Consider the following 13,049-nt stretch of genomic DNA (forward strand, 5'->3'; position numbering starts at 1 on the left):
AACCACAGCAGAAAACCTCAGGTTTTCTACTTTTTCTCCAGCTTTGTGGGTCTTTCCCAGTTGCTGCCAGGTTTACCATTGTAACCAAAAAGAGCATTAAAGATTTTATAACTCAGCAGTTGCAAAAGGCATTAGCCTATAACTTGATATAGCAATCATTAGCCTGGGTGATGTCTTTAACAAAGCTTGTATTATGGGCCAAGCTGGTAGCACTTTCCAGTATTGATGTTGTCTGACACTTCTCATTATAAGTCCCTGTTTTCAGTTGCTTATAACCTCCTTATACTTGGACTGAAATTTTCCACACTGGATGTCTGCCTCAGGCTGAATTTTTTGAAACTTCTTAGCCCGAACAGTAGCCATCTTTGAGAACTGCGGTAATGGAAAAGGAATTATGTTTAACATCTGAAAAAAATTAGCTTTCATTTGATAGCACTTCCATGCTCTGCACTAAGAGCACAAATGCTGTCAAAGACATGATGGACTCTCTGTCAAGAAGGCATCTTTTATCATCCTGGTGAAAATCTGTCCAAAGTTTGCCCAGTTTTGAAAAAAAATCTACAGTTTGCATGTGCTGGAGATCTGGGCATCTTGTGACTTTATTTCCTGTCCACCTGGGAGTGGTGTCAGTAGAAGGGAGAAAGCTGATTGAAATGCAGAGGGCAGGTGGTGACCACACAAGGACAAGTAGTTTGGGGAACTTCAGGAGATCCAACACAGGAGCTGAGGTGGAGGGGGGGGGGGAGCAGTGGGGTCTTGGGGGCCCAGGACTGGTAGTGTCAACCAAGAAACTGGACAGTGAGTGCAGAAGGGAGAAAGAAACTGACTGACAAGTCAAGGGGGGTGGGAGAAGCAGATTTGCTAATCAGGCTGAGAAAGGAGATCTCTAACAGTAAGTGGTGGGAAGAGGACCTGTCTGTCAAGGACTGACCAGACTCAGGAGGGGAATGAAGGTGGGAAGGACTTGAGGACAGACAGGCTGGGGGACAAGGCTCAGAGCAGAGGCCAAGGTGAGGTCTTGCAGGGCCAGAAGACTGGGATGAGAAAACTGAAGAGTGGAGACTGCTTCGCTTAACGGGATAGGATGAAGGAAGCTAGAAGTGCTTTTGGACAGTGGGGAGGACACAACAATGCCTGAAAGGACTCCTGAGTATCACTGGTACCTTTCTTTCAGCAGACATCTGAAAACCTACAGCTGCACCCTCAGTCCCTCTATATGTGATAAAAACCCACTCTGCTTAGTAACTCAGTAAGAAAGCAGTAGAGTTTTGCAGTGACACCCCAGTCCTTGATGTGGATGTCAGCATCATGTCACTTGATAGAACTGGTCTATCTTTTTAAACCAAGGAAATTTGACCCTCCAAAAAAGAGATATGCTATTATGTAGTTAAAAACTATCATTTGGCCACATGAACAAGAGATATGAAATAGTTGCACAGACAATGTTCTATCCAGATTTTCTTAGATGAAGCACTTGAACGCATAAACTTGCTAAAAGTATTTTACTGTTCAGTTTTCTGTGCAATATTTAATAGCACAGAATTCTGGTTTAAGCATAAATAAGCAGACATGCTGTGGTTTTTGATGAGGTCCTGGACAGACACCAAAAAAAGTTTCACTTCACATGATACCATAAAACTAGAAAATAGTGCATGTTACCCTTTTCAGGTTTCCCCCTCTTTTGCATTTCACTTTTTGTGGACTATTTGAACATATACAGCATATGTCACTTTTATTTGTACATTTCTTGGTTTGACTGAAAGTGCAATTTTATTCTGAAAAGTGATGCATATTTTTAATTATTTAAAATATTTACAAGTTAAATTATGTTTGATGCTCTTCAGCCTCTTTTATACCAATTAAGAAAAAACCTGAATGCTTGGAGGTCTCTCTCTTTTTCTTTATTTTCACTGTAGAAATATTCTGAAAACCAAGACTCATTCCCTGCTCACTCATTTCCACCCCTGTATCATATTCTGTCACCCTCTCTGTTTTGAAGGGGTGCATGAGGCAGGATACAAATTAGGTCACTGAAATGATGCCGATTAAAAGTAACATGTGCTGGCAGCGAATTGTATGGCAAGGTTGTGAACAGGAAACACACTGGCTTTGCCTCCAGAGGAAACATATTGTCTACCCACACCTACAGGAGGCATAGCTTTTGTTCCCTTTATGAAAGATTAACTCCTCCCTGTGTGTCAGAAGGGAATGGTGCACAGTTTAAATACTCCTTAGCTTTCAGCCTCTTGTCATCTTGGCATTTTATTAGTTCTCTGGTCACTACACTAAGAAATGTACCCGTAAATGACAGATGTCAATTGACACGCATCAGAGGCTGACATGAACTGTTGAACATATTAACTAGATATCAAGCAAGTGACCATTTCTGTTCCTCACTACACAGAAGTCTGTGACTAATGTCAAAACATACCATATAGTGACTTTGTAATGTCCAGTCACTTTTTGAGTTTTGAGTTTTACAAATGCAAGCATTTAAGAAGACACGTTCAAGTTGCATAACTTTGCTATGTTACCATTTTTGTCCCATGAAAGGCTGAGAATGCCATTAGGACACTTGCATACATGAATCCTGAATGTTACTCTGATCAGTTGATACTTCTGAACAAGAAATAAAATATTGGGAAATACATCTTCCCAAAGACAATTCTAAAAAATGTAAGCAAATAATTGCCTAATTTGGTGATCTCTATTCTTTCAGGTGGGATTCCATAAGGGGAGAGCCTAGTCCTGAGTTTGCCATGTTGCTGTGAGGCTGTCAGCAGTTGCTGAGTCAGGGCAGACTCCTGTTCTCTCCAGCACAGTTAGGCTGGCTGTGGAGGGCTAAGAAGAGGCAGGATTGGAAGGTAGTATTTCTACAGAGTAACACTAAGTAGGGAGGGCTCTTAATGCATATGCATGTTAAGTGAGGGCGAGAATCTTAAACTTACTTTTCCTACTTGCAAAGGGATGAAACTTCAGCTGGTTAAAATGTAAAATCCTGCAGTATAAAAAGTATGACACACTATTTAATAATAAAATGATTGTTGTACTTCTGTGTCCCAGATACTGGCTTGCTGCTGTCATGGCTCTGTCTTCTAAAATACTAAGATAATGCTTGCTACTGCTCGGTTATTAAGATGTAGCACAATCTTCTTTTCCTACTAGAGAAAGTCAAGGTTGAGGTAGTGCACTCCTGGAGTTTTCTTTCATGTTTGTGTAGGTGAATGGCAGTGTGAACTGACAGCACAGAAGGGCATATCTGAGAGGCAAGGCTACGTGCTGTAGGGCTGGGACAGAACCGTAGAAGGTAAAGAAAGTAAAAGTCTTCAACAGTACTGCAGGGAGGCCTGAAAGAACAGCAAATAACCAGTCAATACTTGGAAAGCACAAAGCACAATCTCTAACGTGGGCATCTGATACTCTTAAGGATAAAATTCCTGAATCTGAATAGCTGAAGGAATGTCTACTGACATTAAAAACTATGAGATGAAAACTTCTCAAGCTTTTCTCACAATTTCCACAAAATTTGAAAGTGATTACAGAGTGACACTTTTTCCTCCCATATGAGCAGCTGGAGCTTATGTAATTAAAGCAAATGTCTCATCTCTCTGAAGCTCTCCAGAGTTGCTTTGTTTTCTCTTTCTATTTACTGTGTCTTCCCTGTTATTTCCTACAAATTCTAGTTTAACATTACCAGTTTTGTGGACTTTCAGCAACGAGGAAGCTGTGCAGTTGACTCATTGTTGCATGAACATACAGCTTGTGAGTAAGGGAAACTGTAAACATTGAAACAGCCTTAATTGTTCTGGGATTTTTTAAAATTATAATTAGAAGCAAAAGCGATTTTGGTTTGGCAGTGTTGTTTCTCAATATTGTCTGCCCTGTTAACAGTCAGCACAGTTCCTGCCTGTGATTTAGTATAATCTTCAAAAAGGGATGTTCCCATGAAATGCAACGTCTCCATTAGGTTACATCAGAGTAGAACAGGAGTAGAAGAGTAAAATAGAAAAAGGAAAGAAAAAACCATTTTCTTATTTGCCAGATTTTCCCAGTGGGCTCTAATTATGACCGCAGTTTATTAGAGCACATTTCAGACCTCTCTTTAAATGGTCTGCTGTGCTTGCATGGAGTACTTGCGACTTCAGCAGGACTCCCCTCATAAGCAGTTCACCCACATGTGATCAGTTGCAGTATAGAGGGTTTAGTTAAGGCTGTGGCAAGTTTAGACAATGGATGCTTCATAGATGTTGGAAACTATTTGGAGTGAAAAGAACTAAGGACATTATATAAAAAATCCTCCACTCCTTTATTTCCACCAGCTTATATAATAATTTGATGCTATGCAAAAAGTGAGAGCTAAATCCTCATCATTTGAAACAGAGAACCAGGTTGGAGGTATTGCACATTGCCTCATCTGCACTTGAGCTCTCTGGACCAATACCTTATCAGGACTGTCGCAAAACTGTGAGTGGCCTTGGGTCACTCACTTATCTTTCTCTGCCTCAGTTTCCCGTTGAAGACGATATTGATTTCCTCTCAAAACATGTAGAAATGCACAGGATAGATACCTGCAGCATCTGCAATATCAGCACAGAGTCACAACTCGTCTATGTGTCATGTAACCACTCTTTTTTCACCCTCAGTTATTCTTGACTCCCAGGTATTCCTGAGTCATTACGATTTTACTAAACTCTCTATCTAGGAAGTGTAGATTATTAGTTGGTTAGTGGACTTTTGATGACTTTAATGAGGCAACACTGTTCTTGAAAAATGTATTGTAAGATCTACTGTTAATTAAGCTGCCACTTGAAAAAATAATTATGGGGTAATTAGAAGGTAGGCTCATCTTACAAAGAGTAAATGGATAAATTCTTTGGAGTCATTTTATTACAGGGTCAAACAATGTACCTTGGTCAGAATTGGAGTTTTATACAAGTATATTCATTTGTTTCCATTTCCGTTTTCTCCTTTCTGCCCCTTGCTAAAACTCACCTACCCCTGACAGTTTTAGGACTGATGTTCTATCTGCCTGCCTTTAGAAAGGGATTTTTTTCCTTTTCTTTTGGCCCCTTTTTCCTTTTCATTTAATAGGGCCAAGTCTGCATTTAGTAGACATCTCTGCATGCCTTCATAATACAAGGCAGTGAAGAAGAAATACCCAAAGCAAGAGTGTTTACCCCCAGAAGGGCAGAGAAAGCTAGTGACAGAGCTATCCAGTTTACGCATGAGGCATTTAGTTGTGCAAATATTAGATGACAAGTCAATAAGATACTAAATTTTTTAAGAGCAGGAAAGCCAGGTCCCACATGAAGCAGCCACAGATCAAGTAGAAAGGATTTCAGAGACATAAGCCATGAGACAAAGCTTATATTTTAGGGCAAACTCAGCACCTTTTCTAGCAGTGATTGTCAATTCTCTCTCCCCTCTTTTTTTCCTCCAAAGACTTGATGTTGACCCTTACTCAGGTTTAGCAGCACTGTACTCACATGGCAACTTCACTGAAACCAATAGAGACTGAAGTACTATTCAGCGCATGTGTCAGAGCCAACACCAGGTCCAAAGAAGTTAAATATTTGTCTGCTTTTGCTTTTTATACAGGATGCAGAAGGTCTCCAGAACTACAGATGCAGAGAGACAGAAGAAAAAAGAGCGAGCTGTCTGTGAAGAAAAGATGGCAAACAGGCAGATAAATCTGAGGCAATCGATGTAGCAGCATTAAGAGAATTAGGACTAGCAGACAGCATGGAGGCATTTGCCTGCTATATGTTTTGAAAGCCATCCGTTCTTGTGCCTAAGCCACTGATAGAGACAGATTTCTTTGCTGTCAATTACATTGTAAAGAACGCAGCTGGCACCGAGATCTGTGCCCCTAGTTGGTCCTGTAAAGGGGAGTCTTTGTAGTCGAACAATGCTTCCGGACAAATTACACTCTGATGACCTCACAAAACTCCTGTACCTTGCGAAGGGGAAGTCAGTCTGGAGCCTAACGGGTCTACAGATTGAATCTTAGGGCATAGGTGATGCAGAAATGAATCAGGTTTTACATCAAGCTGAAGCACAGACGAGAGGAATAAGAAGAGTTCTTTGTAGACAGGAAAGGGATCTCCTGACTACAGAAAACCACCAGGAATTTACAAGAAAACTATCAAATCTTACTGGTGCACAGCAAAACAATCCTTCTTAAAGGCATGTTTCTATTCCTTTTCAGAAAATGCAAATGAAATATTGCCCCATGGCAAAGTTTAAATTATACCATTCACCTTGTTTCACTCTCATGACAGGCACTTTGCTCCTGTGAGGTCTTTGGCACCAGTCTCCACCTGGCCCTGACATCTTCTTCCATAACTGTTAGCAGCTGTCCACAAGCAGGCCATAATACTGACCATAATCATGTCTGGAACAGCCAGTTCAGACCCACAATGCCACTAAAATGCACCTCTTTTGCACTAGGTGTAACTACCCAACAGCTTATTTCCCACCTGGGACATCCAAATGTGAAAATATGCTGTTCCATTACAAGTGAGTTTCTTTACATGGTCATTAGCTGTGGATCTGGACCAGCAGGCAGTGCTACCCTCCCTCTCCATAACACTAAACCTCTGCTCTGTAAACCCAATTTGGGACAACAGTTGCTTCATTTTAAGCAGTGATTTGAGACCCATTGCTGAATATCTGTCATCTTCACTTTAAACAAAGAACTACTGTTGATTTGTCTCTTACCTGTTCTATAGCCAGTGTTATTGAGATACACGGCGAAGGTACGTGGCTCATGAGTAGCCTGCCATGAGGGAGAAGAGCAGTTTTCGTTGTTGGTGTATATGTTGTGGTTGTGCACATACTTCCCAGTTAACATGGAGGAACGCGATGGGCAGCACATTGGGGTGGTTACAAATGCATTGATAAAAGTGGCCCCTCCATTCTCCATAATCCTTCTGGTTTTATTCATCACTTGCAAGGACCCTGAAATAAGAGGTACTGATCATCACTGTGCTGAAAAAATTAGTTAGAATATATTGGCTGCTATTATGTTATTAAAAGTAAAGTATCAGTGATTAGCTTGCCTTTGGATATCCATCTGTTCTACTCTGTAGTTTAGGTAATGTTAGGAGAAAAGATAAGATTTTTATTATATAACCAAAAATATTTTTCAGGATTCCAGAAATACTGAGTTTTTTCTCAGACTTCAAGAAGTTAAAATACAGACTAATCTAGAAATACAATGTTAAAGCATTAGAACTGTATCAAATTTATAGGTCAATAGTTCTTCAAACATGGCTGTAGGAAAACAGTATGTTACACAGACTGCATCATTAGTCAATGTGCCAGTAAAATACGTAAAATGCTGACATTACCAATGAATCTCTTACAATTCTTTCAATTTTATCAGCTAAGATCAGAGAGAGATTTGTCAGAGAGAGAGAAAGAGGGAGGAAGAGAGAGGAAGGAAGTAGAGGAGGGAGTGAGAGATGGGAGAGGAGAGAGAGTTCAGTAACAATTTTTCTAGAGGAAAGTTTCTGTGGACATAGGATCAGCATGTTTGACTCCGATAATAAAGCACTGTGCTCAAAATCAGCTTTTGGGGATAAATTTGTATGCAAAAAATATTGGCAAAATTCAGCACCTTTCTCAAGAAATTACACTGATCCAGTTTAAAGAACAAAAACATTTTTTGCATCCTTCAAAACATCTTCATGAACAACAAAGTGAGACAGGCAAGGCTTGCAAATTTCTGACTGCAGAAAGACTGAGAAGCTCCTGATAGGGTCTGTCAGTGTTTGCTGACAGCTGTCAAACTTTGCTCTTTCTGTTACGTGACAGAGCAGAGATTGAGGGGTGAGGGTGAACAGTGGATATGTCAGTATGTGCCCAGGAAACAGGGTTGTGAATTGTAGTACTTGCAGAGTTTTGGTGGTAAAAAGAGGTTTCTGGAATTCTCTTTTTTTTTTTTTTTTATTGGTTTTACAATTAATTTTGCACAGTTGACAGTTGCAGGTTTAAATCCATTGATTCCACTGATACGATAAGTTTTACTTGGTGGTTTTCTTTGGGTCACTTGAAAATCAAATAAAAACACAGTTTTAAAACAATGCAAGACATGACTGTAAAACCACAAAACTGCCACGGAGGCTCAACTTTAGGTGTAAACATTAAAATCTCACAAATTATCTTACTAGTTAAAGTTAAGCGTACTCTGTTTTGCTTTTTGGGCTAAAGAGTGAGTGCTGAATATGAAATCTTTTGCATCAAAATTATTTGGTTAAAAAAAGGAAGAGGCAGTTAGTTTTTCAGCATTTCCTCGTGCAGTGCCAATGTCTGTGTCTTTAAGGATACATTTAATACCCTGCATATAAGTCACCATCATTTTGGACTCTTCTAAATGCAGAGCATCTGTGTTCATGCTTTCCTAAACTCAACACAGACAAACCCCATGTGTTTAGAGATATAGAGAAGTAGGAGAGTAACTGAGAGGTCCCTGAACACAAAAGGTCTCCATTTGTATGAGTGGGAGCGTTTCACTGAGTTATTGAGTAAAAGTCAAATGAGAGATCATCCTTGTTCTACATGCCTTTATCTCGGAACCTAGGCAGAATTTTTCTTTTTAGTATTTGTCTTGTTTGGTTTTGGTTTTGCCATAGCTCTCCTGTTTTTGAAATGTCACAGTTTATTACTGAGAGCTCAGCTGTAAAGTGCTTCGAGGTCCTCAGAAAGTGCTCTGTTCAGGTACACTAATGCACTGTAACAGCAGCAGAGCTGATGTGCACTTTCATGCCTCTTTACATTATAAATGAATAGCTGTTAGAGCACTTCCTCATTCCTCTGCTTGGTCAGCCCTCTGCTCTTGCAAACCTGCTGTTTATGAGTAAGTTTTTCCTCCAGGTATGCACTTACTGACACTGATAATAGATTTAGCCCCTCTGGAAATTCTGGAATAGACACTTCAAAGCAGGTGAGACTTCCTCATTTGGAAAACAAAACACAAGTAGGAGATAAAACTTGCTGATATAAGTTATAATCCTTTGCTGTCTGTGGCTCTCCTCACAGCTTGTGCTCTTTACCATCTGGCCTAGAGTCTTCAGGGCACACGTACTCAGGTGCTGTCTGACAGCAGGACACTCGTGCTTTACGTGACCCTCAGGAGAACCTGAGGGGAAACCAGATAACCAGGAACAGCCACTTTGGACAAAGAAGTTAGCAAGTTTTGTCAGGCAAGAAATTCAGTGTCAGTTCTCAGTCTATTCTCATATATCAAGAAATATGTTTAGTAACCAAGGTTTCATAGCAAGTCTTGAAGTTGCTATGCATTTTCATCCAGGTGTATCACAGGTGGGCATCTCTACAAAGGGATAGCCAGAGCCACCTTGTCTTTATGAGTTGTACGCAAGGCCCCAGGAAGGTGATGGACTTTCTCAGATCTCAGCACATATCCACACTTTTTCAGCTCATGTTTTTTAGTGCTTTAGTTCTAGTGAAGATGGAAAGCAAACCAGGCAAATTATGTCTGATCTGATGTATCCAGATGATGCTGTAATCTCTTCACCCAGTGCTGTACTCAGTGGATGGTTTATATGGATTTCACTGGCTAATGCATTAGGCTGTAAACAAGGGTACAGAAAAAAAGAATTGTCTCAAATGGATTTTTCCCTTTCCTTTTTTAACCTTTTCCCACTTCTCTGACATCTCAAAGGCCTCTGAGTTAGAAACACTGGAACTACCAACATATTCATTAGTTTTGACTCCTTTCTGACATTATGCAAGATATTAGTTACAGTGAGGATTATAAGAGTGATTTTGGGGGATCATGGTTTGAGTTACTGATGTGTGCAAGTGATAGAGAATCTGGAGGACAGGGGAAGAGACTAAAACGTGAGCAAAAAGTTGGAAACACCTGTACTCATGCCCAAACAGAGCACAGACCTGACCCCAGTGAGAGCTCGGACCACTGCCCTGAAGAGCAGCAGTATGTTGGCTCCAGGGGGGGCAGTAGTTCTGGGAAGTTGTGGGTTCTGGGAGCTGGTCCTCTGCCTTGAGCAAGATGCCCATTTGCCTCAGTGTTGGGCAGTTATTTCTCTACCCTCAGGATCTTGGCGGGGGAAAGAAAGTGCACAGAAGCACAATTTAACTAGTCATTTCCCAGGTTCTGGGCCCAAGTATTTGCTGAGTTTCTTCAACAGCTGTGGGCCAGGCTGCTTCACACAGCTTAAGTTGCCATCCACCAGCTGATCTGTGATATTCTTCCTCTGTGACACATTCCTCCCAGCATAGATAGGAACTGACTGGAGTTGTGGAGCAATTTGTGGGTTTTATCTGGTAAGTTGAATGAGACAACAGCTCTGCCGAACTTCTTTGCATTCAGAATGCAAAACTCAGGAGGATGGTGCAGATTGATAGGAAGATGTGCATGTTCCTATGTTTTGAGCACTAACTAAATGCAAGCTCCCTGCCTCTTGTAAATTTTACTTTGGATAACTCCCCTGTATATCATTTGCATTCAGGCAGCTGACTATTTTGGTTCAATGCTTATACATGCTCTGAAGACAGATCCTTCTTGATTGAAGTCTATAATGTACCTTATATGCTTTTATGTTAAAGCAGCTTTTTAAAACAGCTTTTAGAAATATTCATGCTGGGGATACAATAACAAATAATCCATATTGAGAGACTTTCAGTCTTATGATTTTTGGATATCAGTGCCTAAGTTTTATTCTGTTTGTGGCAGAAAGTGTTACTTCCCATTGACCTTTGGGAAACTTGAGACTTTTCTCAGGAATCACTGAAGGGCAAGGGGATAATTCACACATGGAAAACAATATGGCTTTACTTTACAAATAAGCGGAATGATTTATTAGCAGAAGTGCAAATAATACAGTACAGTAAGTCTTGGGGCTGAATCCTGTTTCCTGTGAAGTGATCTATGAAATGGGGAAACCTGTGTCTTCATTTAATGCAGTAGGAATGCACACACATCCAGGCTATTCCTCAGCTGACTGCTAATAGGAGCCAGAGTGCCCTGCAAACATCCAGAGCAGCTTTCAAAGAGAGGAGCTCCACAATATGAACTAAGTGGCTTGCCACATCCTTCCTCCTCTTTCACCACTTTCAAACCCTCTCATAAGACTGAAGACAGCAAGTCGGTAACGTTGTTCAGAGACACATGTCTGCTGACCTATCTTCCCCAGTGCCCTGGAGAAAGTAGGCTCTTTTGGACCACAGAAAAGGAAGATATGACTTGACACTTTTAATGAAATTTTCAGAATGATTCTATCAAGAAGAAATTAATTCCTATTGTAATAATTATATTTTAGGCCAAAAATAGAACAGGGAACAGCCATTCATTATGCAGCATGGTTAAACAGAGCAAACATTTGAAAGAGTGAAAAATAAAAAAGATAAGATGTGCTCAGATCTAAAGTCCTGGTCTTGGAGCTCTGCTCCATAAAAGCACTAACTCTTAGTCATGAAATATAGTTTATTAATTATGTTCTTGTAACCCTGAAGGACTGTGTAAATTGTTATTGCATCATGACAAATACAAAAATGCTATCAACTAAAGAATTGCTTTCAGATCTAGACCACTTTTTGTCTACAACTTTCTGACTTAAAGTATGTGATTTTAGAACAAATGTACAATTTTTATAAGTTTTCTGGAATGAAGCATTTTGATTTTTCAATGTCATATGGCATTTTGTTTAGAAATTCACTATACTTTTATTAAAAACATGTCTTTCATTAAAAAACACTAAGAATGCAAGATTTCATTTCAAATTGATTTGCCAATTTTTCACCTTTTTGATCTTACCTCCCACCCCCAAAACTAAAATATTTGCTTGGGGGTAACCTAAAATGATCCTCTTTCTCTCCTTGATTTTTCACTTTGGGCAGTGAACCAAAAAATCAGTTATATGCATAACTACCATTAATATCTTTCTAACTTACTTAATGGAAAACATTCAAAGGCCTCCTGGAACATCATCCAAGTGTTTTAACTTTTTCCACCCTAAGAAAAATATGTGAAAATCACTTCTGGCTGGTATGTCCAGGGTGTACTCAGATATTTAGTATACTTGTGAAAGCAAAACTACCCTATTTTTATACATATAGCACAGTTTTAAAGCAGATGGATTTTAAACAATTTAATAATTCATAGAAATATTAGGCTTATGTCCTGAAACCAGACCAGTTTGTCTGTGTGCACAAACATGTCAGATGACATACATGCATGTTACAAATATGTGGAGAATATAGATACTCACTTATACAGCACTGAGGGAAAGGTTAACCTCATAAGGCTCAAATTTTTAAGTGCTGCAGAAAGTCACAAATTGAAGAAGGGCTTTTGATGCCAGTTTTTTACCTGTATGTCCTTGCATGTAATATTAAATATTTTTACGGTGGTGATAAAAGCCTTCCATGGCAGATTTTGATAAGCATATATTTCCTAAAGTCTGTAATTAAATGTGATGAATGCTATTAAATAATATTTGTTAACTCATTTTCCAAACTCGTCCCACATTCTGATATTGTTCCAGGATCAGTACCTTCTCTGAATTTAAAGTACTTTCTGCTTGGCAGAAATTACTGAAAGACATGTGATGAAACGAAATAGCAAATAAATTATTTCTCACCTAGTTCCACATCTTGATCATCTGTGAGTACAAGGATGATATTTGGTCTGATATTTTTTCGCTCCTGCTGCACACGTCCTCTGAACCTCGGGGACTTGATGGTGGAACAGTGACCTGTTAGCAATTCAGTACTGAGCACTGCCAAGATGAGTGCAAACCAAGAAGACTTCATAGTAGTTCCAGTATTTCAATGGAAAGACTGATCCAGAAGTGCCTGAGCTCTAGTTTTCAAGACCTGTAGGGAGGAAAAGAAATTCTGTTCAAGCAATAAATAAACTTCCAGTTACACAGTGAAAGGATGACACTTAGGGAAGTCAAGCCTGACACATACCATTTAACATGATTATAAGTCATATTGTTGAGTAAGAGCTTTATTCTGTCATTTTCTAAGAATAAACTCGGTCATTCTGCAACTATGTTTTCTCA

At 39.7% G+C, this 13,049-nt stretch overlaps 1 protein-coding gene across 1 annotated transcript in view; it reads right to left on the bottom strand.

Moving 5' to 3' along the window:
• Window positions 1-12,816, bottom strand: part of SULF1 (sulfatase 1) — a 65,527-nt gene extending 52,711 nt beyond the window's left edge. Inside the window, exons 1-2 of the mRNA XM_074847227.1 lie at window positions 12,624-12,816; window positions 6,721-6,960 (exon numbers count right to left, since the gene is read on the bottom strand). Of these exons, the coding sequence (XP_074703328.1) occupies window positions 6,721-6,960; window positions 12,624-12,795 (412 nt within the window). The 5' untranslated portion in view covers window positions 12,796-12,816. The remainder of the gene's footprint in view (window positions 1-6,720; window positions 6,961-12,623) is intronic.
• Window positions 12,817-13,049: the final 233 nt, after the last annotated feature.

Source organism: Strix aluco, chromosome 1 (genome assembly GCF_031877795.1).
Source record: "Strix aluco isolate bStrAlu1 chromosome 1, bStrAlu1.hap1, whole genome shotgun sequence".
In the NCBI taxonomy this organism is placed as follows: domain Eukaryota; kingdom Metazoa; phylum Chordata; class Aves; order Strigiformes; family Strigidae; genus Strix; species Strix aluco.